Raw genomic sequence first — 12,580 nt, 5'->3', positions numbered from 1 at the left:
TCACAGATGTAACGAACTTAGAAAGACACCCATAAACATCAGAGTCCTTTTCCCACTTTTAGCTCTCGCATGGAAACATTACTGTCACATTCTTAACCTTTGAGATACCTTTATGGTGCAGCTGTCTCTGTCGAAAGCCTTCTTGTGAAAGAGACTTTGGGGGTGATCGTCTTCTTGGTGTGTGTGTGTGTGTGTGTGTGTGTGTGTGTGTGTGTGTGTGTGTGTGTGTGTGTGTGTGTGTGTGTGTGTGTGTGTGTGTGTGTGTGTGTGTGTGTGTGTGTGTGTGTGTGTGTGAATGTCTGTATCTAGTGGAAGCAGCAGACCTTGTTAGTGTTGGCATGTTTGCCGTTGTCTTTTGCAACTCTTTGTAACTCACAACAGAGACCGATTATGGGTCATTTTGCCCCTCACCATTTTGCCCCTCACCATTTAAGTCTATGTTCAGCATTCTGCTTTATCAGACAAGACGTATGATTTAAATTGGAAAGAAGCTGCAGGCAGGCAGGCCTGACACAGGAAGGTTGTTTATGAACCCTGCCTATTCTAAGTCAACAAAATGGTTTAGCGTTGTTTTACAAAAGGGATCTATCTCAGACTTTCTCAAAAATGTCCATATTTTTTTTCCTGTCAGTGACCTCTTCACATATATGGAAGTCACCCATGCATTGGGCAGTCAAGCACCCTGCAATTTCACAGATGGAGACTGTATCAACAATGTTTTAAAGGAATTCATTAGGTGTGTTCTTGCTTAAACATAGACATTTATCTTAATTAGGGTGTTTTCTTCATAGTTTGATTAACATCAAGATTATGGGAGACAAATGTTTCTCTTTGGATGCTTTGTCTGAAGCTATACAACAAATTTCTCGAGAAATGTGATATTCTGTTTCCTTTTCTTCCTCAGGTTCTGACCACATTCGTGAGAAAGATGGCCTGTGGTCAGTGTTGGCATGGTTGTCCATCACAGCAGCCAGGAAACAAGGAGTGGAGCAGATCGTCAGGGAACACTGGGCCAGATTTGGACGCAACTACTTCTGCAGGTGATGATCTCTGAAAGACATTCAGTCATCTGTTTCTGAATGCAGTGATAATGTTGTTTTCATCTTTTCAGTCAGATTTTGAATGCTATAGCAATGACTCGAGAGCAATCCAGGGCATTGAGAACTAACAAGTATATGTTTGCAATTCAAATCCAAAAGGCTAAAGTCAGCAATATAGGTATATTGACAATGAATTCAATTTAATAATACTTTATTTCTCCTAAAGTAAAATTAAATGTTGCACATAACATCCAAGGATGGTCAGGTTTGTTGTGGATGGTGGTGCAGAAAGGATCTACAGAATCTAAAATGTTCACTGCATTGTAATGTTACTGCAGCTTGCTAATTAAGCAACTGGTGGTATAAAATCTGCTTTAAGCATATGTGTTAGCCATAATGCTAATTTTGCTGCTGTAGGCAATGTTAGCATTTTATAGTCATAGTACAAATGCTACAATCACCATATTAGAGGTAATGCTATCTAAGTTAGAAGGTGAGAACCCTATACTCCTATGAAGAAGTATAGGGCATTGGTTTAGTAAAAGGATATTAGTTGGTGTTAGCATAGCATATAGCATAGCTTAATTCTGTTAGCTCACAGTTTGCTTTTTAGTCAGATACTCCTAATATGTCAGCCATTTTCTTACTTTAGCAAGACTATTTTCATAGCAGCATGCTGGGCCAAGCTCACTACTATGGTGTAGGGGTCATAGGGTGATGCCAGGTGACAGGGCCCATGAAAATGTCTTCATGAATTTCCTTTTTTTTTTTTAAAGAAAAAAGAAAAAGTAACTATGCTTTAAATTCGCCTACCAGTTTACCAAAGCTAAATAAGTACTGTAGGCCAAGGTTTCGCTTGGGTGTAATTTGTCCTTATTTCACCCTTTCCCCTGTGACAGTTTGTGCAGAAAGCGTTCCCAGTGATAGCTGCTCTAGCTTTGTACTGCGTATTCCCACAGAAGGTTTTTATAAACTGACAAGCATTTCCCACAAGACATAAATGGCAAGGACAAATGAGTTAGGATAAGGACCATGCATGATCATGATTTTTAAAACATCTGTCAGCATTTGGAGAAAATATAAGTCATTCACCCTCATTAATCATCTCTGAGAATTTTTTGCAGCCCCCTGACCCTAGCAATGTCTTGTTTGAATATATGTATCCATTTGTCTGTTTGTGACTTTCAGGTTTGACTACGAAGGCTTGGACCCACGTGCAACCTTTTACCTGATGAGGGATCTGGAGACAGTAATCTCCGACAAGGCTTTCAGCAGTCAGAAGTTTGCTGTTGGAGATCACGTCTACAGCGTGGAGAAGGCGGAGAACTTTGAGTACATCGACCCGGTGGACGGGACAGTCGCTCGGAACCAGGTCAGTGTGAGACAGCTCCAGATGTAGGATGTCACATGAAAAAAAATGAGTTGAGATAAAATTGAGCACTGAAGAAATATAAACTGTAAATAGTTGCAAACTACAACCCCCCCCCCCAAAAAAAAAAAAACTCCCAAAACTGTTAAAACAAATAATGTTTTATTAAAACCTTAGGCGGTCTTTGGTAAAATACACAAGATGGGACAATATTTATATTTAACAAAGGGGAAAAAAAATTTGCAGTTATCATCTGGTTTTCACTGGATACGGCCTAATATATTCCACCCTAACAGTTGCCATGACAATCTAAACAGTATTATAGGTTGACCCATCAGTGGTTGTAATGGTTACAAATAAGGCTCTTTTAAAGACAGCCACAGAAAGTGCATTTTGTGAATGCCATTATTAACTTCTGCTCTCATCTTAAATAAACAATAATACATTTTTTAACTTTTTAACCCCTTATCACAATAAATAAATAAACAAGTGCTTTATTGGGGTATTTCATTAGCTTTAAAGTGTGAATTGGGAGCATTTCTTTCATACAAAGTTTTTAAAACTCAAGAAAATTGGTGATTGTTTGATACAATTAAAGCGGAAATCCGGTTGCAAAGGTCATTCATTCAAAAATCATTTTTCAATGAAAGTGTCACTAAAAAGGGATACAAACTGCATGTTAAAAGCATAAAAATAAAAATTGGAAAGTGGAATGAAAATTGCATTCATAATACACAACTCGACCACATTTTATGAAGTTTGTGTATATACTGGTAAGGTTTTGGAGAAACAAGATAAAAATGTTTAAAAAGCAATTAAAAAAATCTAAATGGGCCCAAGAAGGTCTCACTCTTGCCCTTGTTCTCCCTCTTCCCGCCCTACAGACCACCCACTGCGAGGCTTCGTTTGGGTATGAACATCTTATCTGTAGTTTTAAATCATAAACTCGTCTGTATACACACAGCATACAGTTTAGGTCTCCACACACGCTGGTAACACGTTTGGTTAGTGCAACCTTCCTGTCACAATCCTTTTAACTCCCTTGCTGTCTTTCAAGTTTTCACAGTCGACTTGTCCCTTTCTTATTCCGCAGACAAAGGAGAGATCCTTTGTATTTCTTTGAAACTAATGTTACAACAACTAGTACCTGCTCATTCTCCTTTCAGCAGGTTTAGTTCCTCCTGCCAAGAATATTGTCAACCCACATACATGCACACACTCTGAGCGTTTCAGTTTAGGGTTGCAAAAGCAAAAGCACATCTCAGTATGGATACAGCAGGTCTCATCTCTAGTTAGTCAGTCACCCCGAAATGGTAAATCCCCAGCAACCCGGTCAGCCCCTAATGACTCACATTCCTCCCAGGACAAAATTATATCAGCTGTCGTCTCTCTTGCAGCGTCTCCATCGCAGAGGGGGGAGGAAGTAAGCGCACCGAGACAAACGCGTTCAAACAGAGATGTGCCAGACAATGCTTGGAGGATTTGCACTGCAGTTGCATGGCAGCATTTCTGCTGTTGGCTACTGAATTCATCTGGCATTGTCTGCATATCAGACAGAGAACGGATGGATTTAAGCCCCTAGATTCAGCTGTCTGTTTTTGTGTAATGTGGCACCGACGTGTTCATCTTTTCAGTTCTCATCTCCACTTTTCTTCACGAGATAAACTTATAATCAACTTGTCTTTGACGAAGGCATTTGCATTCGGCGGGTCGGCTTTTTCTTTTATGTTTATTTGATTTCTATTTGTTCACCTGGATGTTTTAAGTTAGGTTGTATGATCTCTCTGCGAGTCATTGTAATTTTATGGGTACTAAGAGCAGAGAACACTCTGACTTTCTTTCAACAACTAGAGTTTTTTTCTTGCCTCTTAAGTCAGAGCATGCATTAGTTAGAGTTGTCAATTGGGTGGACAGCCTTGTCTGGGTATGTGTGCGTCTGTGCCAAACTCTTTCCATTTTCAGATAATGGACTGAGCAGTGCTCTGTGAAGTGTTCAAAGCTAGTTTTTTTTCCCTACCTAACCCAGCGTTAGACTTCTCTACAACGTTCTCCCTGAGATGTCTGCTGTGTTCCTTGATCTTTCTGATGCTGCTTGTTCGCTAATGTTCTCCAACAAACCTCTACGATGTAAACTAAGGTTAAATGACACACAAGTAGGCTTTAGTTACAAAGTTTGTGCCTGGTGAAAGGTGCTTTCATACACCGTTGGTTGCACCAGATTTTGTTTAAAGTATCAGGGTAAGGTGGGCGAGACTTCTCAAAATTGTGTACCGTAAGAAACACAAGATCCTAATTGAACACATTGGAAGGTGTGGTTGTAACATGACAAAATGTGGAAAATCTTGATGGGGTGTGAATATCTTTTGAAAAATCCACATAATTTAAAGACGCAGCCTCTGAGCACTGCAGCAGATGATGCTTTTAACAAGCTTTAGTCTGACGGCCCGCTGATAACCGCCGCTCTATTGTTAGAGCTGAGCCGGCACGCTCCCAGACACAGACAGACAGGCGGACATCTCTCATTATCACCGACTCTCTTTTAACATTTGCTTCCACTTCCCTCCAAACATCCAGAGTCATGATAAAACTGAGGAACTGGATTTTTGCAGAGGTTTCTGTTTATCAGCGAAGGGTCTAAAATGTGTTCTCCCCCTCATTGACTGCATGGTGAGCCCATGTGACTTTTGTTCTAAAAAATTATCCATGAAACTGAATTGAACTGTTTTGATGCCTGAGGTGGGGAATATTGTTGACAAATCTCCGAAAAGCTAACAGATGAGATAAAGGTATTCTATTGTTAAACTTACCAGCACGGAAACAAATTTTGAAGTTCTTACAATTTTCTTTTCTCTCAAATATAATGCTTCAAGTAAACGTATTATGTTTATGTTACCATGCAGGGGATATGGATAACTAACCTATCACTAAAAAATCCTGTTTGCTGAATAGATCAACACAACAAACTGCAGACCTCTGAATGTTTTTTTCTCCAAAAAAGAAAAAAAAAACTGTAGTTAGTTCAGCAGCTCCAAATAATCTGGTATCATAGTTGAATTTTTTTTTAGGACCATATCATTTAAAAATATCGCTGTGTTTAATTGCTGAACACGGTTAAAATGACTCATTCCCAGCAAACGGCTCGGTGACAGCGACATCTAGTGGAACTTTGCTTTCAATGCACATCAGGGATTCAACTGGTTAAAGTGCATTTAATTATATATGTTGTGTAAATTGAATTACATAGCTAACCAAAGAAAATCACCTAGATTTTAGTCAGAAAAGACTCATTTAAATTAATTGGAAAAAGGTAATGAAAAGATTATAATTATTGTTATTTTAATTCTAGGGTTTAAGGATCATCTTCACCGACTCTTCCCGTCTTGTGTTTCGGATGAGCGGCAGCGGAGGAGGGACGGGTGCCACCATACGCATTTATGCTGAGAGCTTTGAGAGAGACCCTGAGAGACACAGCAGAGAGACTCAGGTAGGGGAGCTGTGTGTTATCTGTTAACACGCGCAGAAGGACCTGCACGCTCCTCCTGCTTTCACCTGGAACAGGGACAAACAAACCGCTTTGTCTTCATTAAAACTTTTTGTTTTGACTTCATTATCGTGAACTTTTTTGTCGTGAATGCATTATTAACATTTAAGAGATTAAGAATTACGCATGAATAAGAAACAAATCATCCCCTGGATTAATTTGCCATTTATTTATTTATTTATTTATTTATTTATTTATTTATTTATTTATTTATTTATTTATTTATTTATTCATTTGTTAAAGAGGAGTTAAGCTCCCACCACTGAGGAATAACAGTATTGTGAAATGTTTGGAGGTGTTTATTTGGTATAAAAACCAGACTTCTTCCTTTAATTCATTTCAGAGTGAAACAATGATCTCCCTACATACTTATTCTCTCTGCAGGTGGTGCTGGGTCCTCTCATCGCCATCGCCCTGAAGATCTCCAACATTCATGAGAGGACAGGTCGGCGCGGCCCAAACATCATCACATGAGTTAAAAGAAAATGAGGAAGATACACTCTCACACACACACGCACACCCCCCGCCCCACACACACACACGCACACGCACACACACACACACACACACACACACACACACACACACACACACACACATGCACACACACACACCCCCACACCCACACACACGTGCACATGTTATATGCATCTATCATGCCCACACTGATAAGTTATACTTATTTCTGCAGCTTCACTTTGCTTGAAACAGCTTTTAACCCGAGAATATTTTTTTTTCCTGCTGGAATTTGTCTCTCAAAGACAAAAATGTCACAGCTGCACATCTATGTTCATTTTTGTTCACAATAAAAAGTCAGTTATTGATAAACATGAAGCAAATTGAAATAATGCAGTAGTTACACAGTGGAAGCTATGAAAGCAATAAACACAAACGTGATGACAGAATATCAATGTTTCTTGATTTTTTTTATATTACTTAGTGTCAGCTTATTATTTTTCTTTTCACTTTACTAATATTGAACATTTGATTTACAGGGTACTCCGGTTTCCTCCCACAGTCCAGAAACATGACTGTCAGGTTAATTGGCCTCTCCAAATTCTCCCTAGGTGTGAGTGTGTGTGTGCATGGTTGTGTGTCCTGTGTGTCTCTGTGTTGCCCTGCAACAGACTGGCGACCTGTCCAGGGTGACCCCGCCTCTCGCCCGGAACGTTAGCTGGAGATGGGCACCAGCAAACCCTCCCGACACCACTAAGGGACAAGGGTGCAAGAAAATGGATAGATGGATGGATGGATTTACAGTGCACATATAATTTGTTATTATTACACATTACAAGTAATTTCTTTACCAAAACGAGAAAGAAAAGTTAGAGCTTTCTCAAAAATCAACATTTGTGCACATTCGGACTGAGAGGAAATAAAAACATATTTGAAGTTACTTGTTGCCCTTTGGCATGTTGGGATTTTACTAAGGAGTGTCCTCATCGCTGGACTTATTTGCTGTGATTGAACAGCTCTTGTTTTCCAGCTGAACAGGAAACAAACTGAAGCTGTTGATCTGCGATAAGAGGTTATGAGGTTTGATCTTTACACCGCTCCGATGAGACGCTGGGAGCAGGACATCATAAACATGTCGATTGACGTCATTCTGATTTGAGGATAAAGCCAGTGGATATTCAATAGGACTTTTTCACTCAGCCATACAGACGTTAGCTGTCGGAACGTACAGGTCATTGCTCCATCTTTATGGTACCAAGGGTCACTACTGGAGTTACTGAATGTGCTGCTCATAGTCAAAACCTTGATTATAAAAAATGAATGTTAGAGTGCAAATGATAAGGGACATTATAAAATGATATTTTAATATAATCATGTAATTAAAAAAAATCTTTTTAATCACATTTGGTAAAGTTCATAAAAACATGTTGGCTATAAAGTTATGGTTACACAATGTTTATTGTGCTGAAGTGAACCATCGGGCGTTTTGAACCTAAACGACCCGTCTGGGGCTCGTGACAGACATATGCACAGGAATGGTGTGATATTTGAAGGGGATTTAAGGAAAAATAAAATTCATGAGAAACTTCCTGAAGTTTCTTTAGAAACACTGCTGAGCTGTGGTGTTCTGTTGACATACAAGTTAATCTTTTCTTTGTTTTTATAATGTTGTGGTTGCAACCTTTGACTTGAGTAACTTGAGTAACTTGACTAAACGACGTAGCCATAGTCATTTTGTGGGACTATTCATAAACAAAAAGATCTTTTTAGCGCCACAATTTTCCCTTCAGCTGAACTCTGAAGAGACCAAGTGTCTGATGTTTTCCCTGGAGCGCTTGGTTCATCTGATCAGGCACTGTAAGGTTTCTAAAAGCAACAAGTTGAAAACAGTTATCTGTATTGTTCCTATTTATGTGAAATTGATTAAGAATCAAAATAAAACATTCTCCACGATTTGGCTTTTTAAAAAACGGTAAATTAAATTTTATCTCACTCATGCATTTCAGTATCAGTATTTTTTATTATTATTTATTATAATTTTTTGCTTTGTTCCCTAGTTTTAATGCAGCTAAACTCTAAAAGTAATATTTTTTCAATAACACTAAGTGCAATCAATAGGAAGAGAGTAAAAGGTGAATATGCGTTAAGTATTGCATTTTGTTTTGGGTTGTACTGTTTGTTCTACTTGCTTACAGGTTAATTTGGTGTAAATTAATTTAGTTGCAGCCTAAATAAGTTAGTTGATTTGTTTGAATTAAAGTAACTTCAGGTTTAACGTAAAACAGGATTTATTAAAGACAATTTCACTGTTTTTAATGTGTTGCAACATAAAAATCTGAGAATAAATATAGAAACGTTGACAATATTGAGCCTTTATAAAAGACCATCTGAGGAACAAAACATACATTATTACACAAGCAATACGACAGTGTGCAACATCTTTTGGAAATGTTATGATCTTATAGTCTGTAAAACGTCTCAAATATAACAGAGGTGTTATTCAGTTCCCCGACTTGCTTGTTACACAACCAAGACGGAGCGCTAAAAAGCTAAAACAGCTTTTTGATCCAGAAGGAAAATCATTCAAGTAACTTAAACACACATTTCAGTTCCAACGCAACAGGTTTTCACCCAGTAAAGTCCCAGGAAACCATGTCCACTGAGACAGTGCAGATTGGGCGTTGACACAGCAGCTGATGTCATTTTGCAGTAAAGCAAAGTCACAAAATTAGTGATGTCCATAGTTTTTTAGGGAACCTTCTCCTAGTTAGTAGTCCTCGCTCTTAGGGAGTACATTAAAAACCCATTTCTCCTTTGGTGTTGGAAGCAGCATCTCTTCACATGCATCCATCTAACTGTGTTCAGTATGGACCACCTGACTGTATCGAGGTGGTGGCTCCCAGCTCCACCTGCAGTCTGGACTCTCTGAACTGTCCTGGGTGTACAGTGGAGGTGCAACACCCAAAACCACGGGAACTCCATCGACTGATACAACCTCCTCATGCATGCTGACGTGGCAGGGACTCAGGGTCTCTTCGTACGGAGGAGGAAAGGAGCTCGGCCTGCTGAAGAGAAGATCCGAGTTCAGATGGAACGGGTTTATCAAAAACATTAACAATTTTAGCTATTTTCTTTTACATGCAAGTGTGATCACATAAAGAAAAAAAAACAATCAGTGCAAGCATTTAACTGGCTGCTTCACCTTTCAACTGTGAAGATCTGGATGTCACTGTTGTGTCTTCTTCTGTGGTACATCTTGCTCCTCATGATGTGGCAGAGGCTCCAGAACACCCCGATGAGCATGGCCAGGAAGCCGAAGATGATCATAATGTAAGCAGGGACCATCTTGTGATCGAACCCTGGCCTGTTCTGCTGGGACACCAGGTAGCCTCCGATGCACGTGAACACAAATCCCACAGAAGGTAAGAACATGCGGGCAAAGGACAACAGCTGTTTCTTCACACCCATGACTGCTGAATTGTTCTGTGCGTTGCTTCTTCAGTGCAAGGTGGAGATGTCCTCTAAATGACAGCGGTGCATTCACATCTCAGATAAGTGAATGTGCTCAAAAATGTCTCGGCACCTCTTAGACACACGTCTCAGTGAGCAGCTATGCCTCCTTGGTTGTAAAAGGAAGTGGCTGCAATGATCCTCCCGGCTGGGTTGAATATTAACGCAGGGAGGTCACAAGTATGAGAGAGATATTGCCCGTGGTTTGGCAAAAACACAAGGGGGAAAAAATAAATAAATAAATAATGGCAGTGCTAAAGGCTAAAGTTTGCTGATGATGTTGTATGAAGACTTTTCTGCAATTTCTTTTATATATATGAAGCACTTAAATGCCTTGATTCTAATGGCTGAGTCTCAATAGTCGTTTTGCATTATTCTTATCCTTCGGTATTCCTTAGCTTGGTATTTTTTTTTATTATTTGAAAACTGCTTTTCATTTACTCAGGTTATCATTTACTGATATTAAAAGGCTAACAAGTGTGACTGTGGCTCAGTGGGCATGTGAGGCAGAGGGGAGCAAGAGTCAGTGAAGGTGTCAAGTTTTTTTTTTTTGACTTGGTAGATGTTATGAATCTTCATTTATGACAATTTTGTTAAGAAGGATAAAGATGGATCTTTTCTTATTACAATATTCCATCTTAAGCTCTGAGATGCTAATATCCTACTGGTTTTATAACACGCGAAACGTACCGTTAGAAAACAGGCAAGCTAAATATTACAATACAAATAAAGAAACAGAAATACAATTATCACTCTAGTTTATAAACTCATGGTACATGGTCCAAGTTCAATAAACAGAACAAACTAAATTTTTTTTCCTGTCCGCTCAGCTCCACAGCTTCCACAAAGCTGTCAGGTTGAGACATTCGGTGCTTATAAACTCTCGCAGCATTGCACAACGTTTTCTCTTAAACAACTTTAACACAACACTTTTCACAGGTCATGGGTAATGTTTCTATAAACATGTTTTCATTAACCAAAGAAAACCACATTTTTCAGCTTCTCTGGCGACTGAAGAAAGACACTTCTGTCAGCATAAATTTGAGGTTGGATTGTAAGTGCTTAAGATCTTTAACCTTTTAGTGCATGTATTTTCTTTGTTGTTTTTTTATTGCACTCTGCGTATTCATAATTGCATCTTTAAATAAAGTTACTCAAACCCAACATGTTCAATGAAGTCCTCGTGACGCTTTGGTCTGGATGCTTGCTACATGTTCCATTGGAAACTCTTCTGTCTTGTCATACAAAAAAAATGACAGAACTAAAGATCTGAATTGGATATAAGCCAAAAAAATGAAGTCAGTTTAACAGGTTTTATGTTGCTGTCAAGAGTCTCTGCAGAAATATGAATACACCATGCAGCGCTTATGGGGTTTGTTGTTTGGGACTTTTTTGTGGGTAACATTTTTGCAAAGCATTACATATTTTATCCTTCTTTCATTCCTTGTCATGTTGCTTTCAGTAGAGCACTTTGCTCTTGGTATGTTGCACAATCTCATCATGGGATCATTTCAAGCCCTTAAAAGTAGTTTCATATTTATGAATGAAAGGTTGCCACCTTCCTCAATGCTCATCGAGGTTAATTGCTCAATAAACTTTACCAATCATATCAGCGTGCAGTCCAGTTTGAGAAATATCTTGATTTAGCATAAGTGCAATGTCATTCTAGTCAACACATCCCAGTGTTTAAGGACTGTGACATTCTAAAACCTAAAACCATAATATGTTTTATACAATGGACTAAGAAAAAGCAGGGCATTATTGTGAAGTGGGAGGAAAATTAGACAACCAATCAGACAATCTGAAAAGTGTGTGGTAAGTGTTATTTCATCTGCGCATTAATCCAGCCGTTCTGTGAAGGTCTCACAGGTTTGTTGGAAAACAATGGTGATTGAATGGCTTCACAAAGACTGAAGAAAATCCGAAATCAGATTATGGGGAAGTTTAAAGTGGAGTTAGGTTATAAAACAACTTCTGAGCCTTGAGCATCATATTGAGCAATCCTCAGTTAATCATCTGAAAATGGAAACTATTTGACACTAGTCCAAACCCTCTAATTTGGGCTGCATAATATGAGGAAAACATGTAATTACCATAGCATTGCTGAACATTGTGACAATGATGTAGATGACAATGAAAAATCCACACAACAGGACAAATATATCACCGACATGGAGAAATGGTGTGCAGAACACAACAAGCTGCTGGAGGACAACAGCAGCCTGTCAGCCGTCTGCCAGGACCTGAGGAGCAGACTGACTCTGATCCAGAATCAGAAACAGCCCTACAGCTGAGACCCAGCATGTTCCTGCCTCTGATTTTGCTCAGATGTAACGTATTTGGTCCAGACCTGCATCACCCTGGTTTCTTCAGTAGCTCACCAGCAGTCTGTAGTGGAGCCGGTCCAGAGCGAAACTGATCCCGAGGTGAACAGATGAACTTCACAGTTGGATCTGAAGGAACTGATCATCCTCAGATCAGCTAAAGAACTACAGATCTAAAAGCTGGAGAAATGGGGGCACTGGTATTACTAAAGTTCCTCCACTGAACTTCTTAAATTATCTACTTTTTGTATTTTTATACTTTTTTTTACCCATTCAAGCTGACTGCAAAAGAGAAAAAAACTTTCCTTTACAAAATGTTGAACAATTACTGTAACAAAAT

The 12,580-nt window shown here is 39.1% G+C and overlaps 2 protein-coding genes across 4 annotated transcripts in view; one reads left to right on the top strand and one right to left on the bottom strand.

Moving 5' to 3' along the window:
• pgm5 (phosphoglucomutase 5) overlaps window positions 1–6,855 on the top strand; it is a 28,889-nt gene extending 22,034 nt beyond the window's left edge. For all 3 annotated transcript variants that reach the window (XM_008418367.3, XM_008418366.3, XM_008418365.3), the window contains 4 exons: window positions 905–1,040; window positions 2,229–2,412; window positions 5,756–5,893; window positions 6,335–6,855. In XM_008418367.3, coding sequence (XP_008416589.1) covers window positions 905–1,040; window positions 2,229–2,412; window positions 5,756–5,893; window positions 6,335–6,424 — 548 coding nt within the window. In that variant the 3' untranslated portion in view covers window positions 6,425–6,855. The remainder of the gene's footprint in view (window positions 1–904; window positions 1,041–2,228; window positions 2,413–5,755; window positions 5,894–6,334) is intronic.
• A 1,731-nt stretch (window positions 6,856–8,586) lies between these two features.
• On the bottom strand, window positions 8,587–12,245 carry LOC108166576 (transmembrane protein 252). Its single transcript, XM_017306640.2, has 2 exons — window positions 9,609–12,245; window positions 8,587–9,471 (listed from the first exon to the last, which is right to left on the bottom strand). Exons 1-2 carry the CDS (start codon window positions 9,872–9,874, stop codon window positions 9,258–9,260), a joined length of 480 nt encoding a protein of 159 aa, XP_017162129.1. The 5' UTR covers window positions 9,875–12,245; the 3' UTR covers window positions 8,587–9,257.
• Between the last annotated feature and the right edge of the window lie 335 nt (window positions 12,246–12,580).

The sequence above is a fragment of the Poecilia reticulata genome, chromosome 9, assembly GCF_904066995.2.
Source record: "Poecilia reticulata chromosome 9, P_reticulata-male-v2, whole genome shotgun sequence".
Taxonomy (NCBI): Eukaryota; Metazoa; Chordata; class Actinopteri; order Cyprinodontiformes; family Poeciliidae; genus Poecilia; species Poecilia reticulata.
The sequence above is the reverse complement of the archived record's forward strand: the minus strand, read 5'-3'. Positions and strand labels throughout refer to the sequence as shown.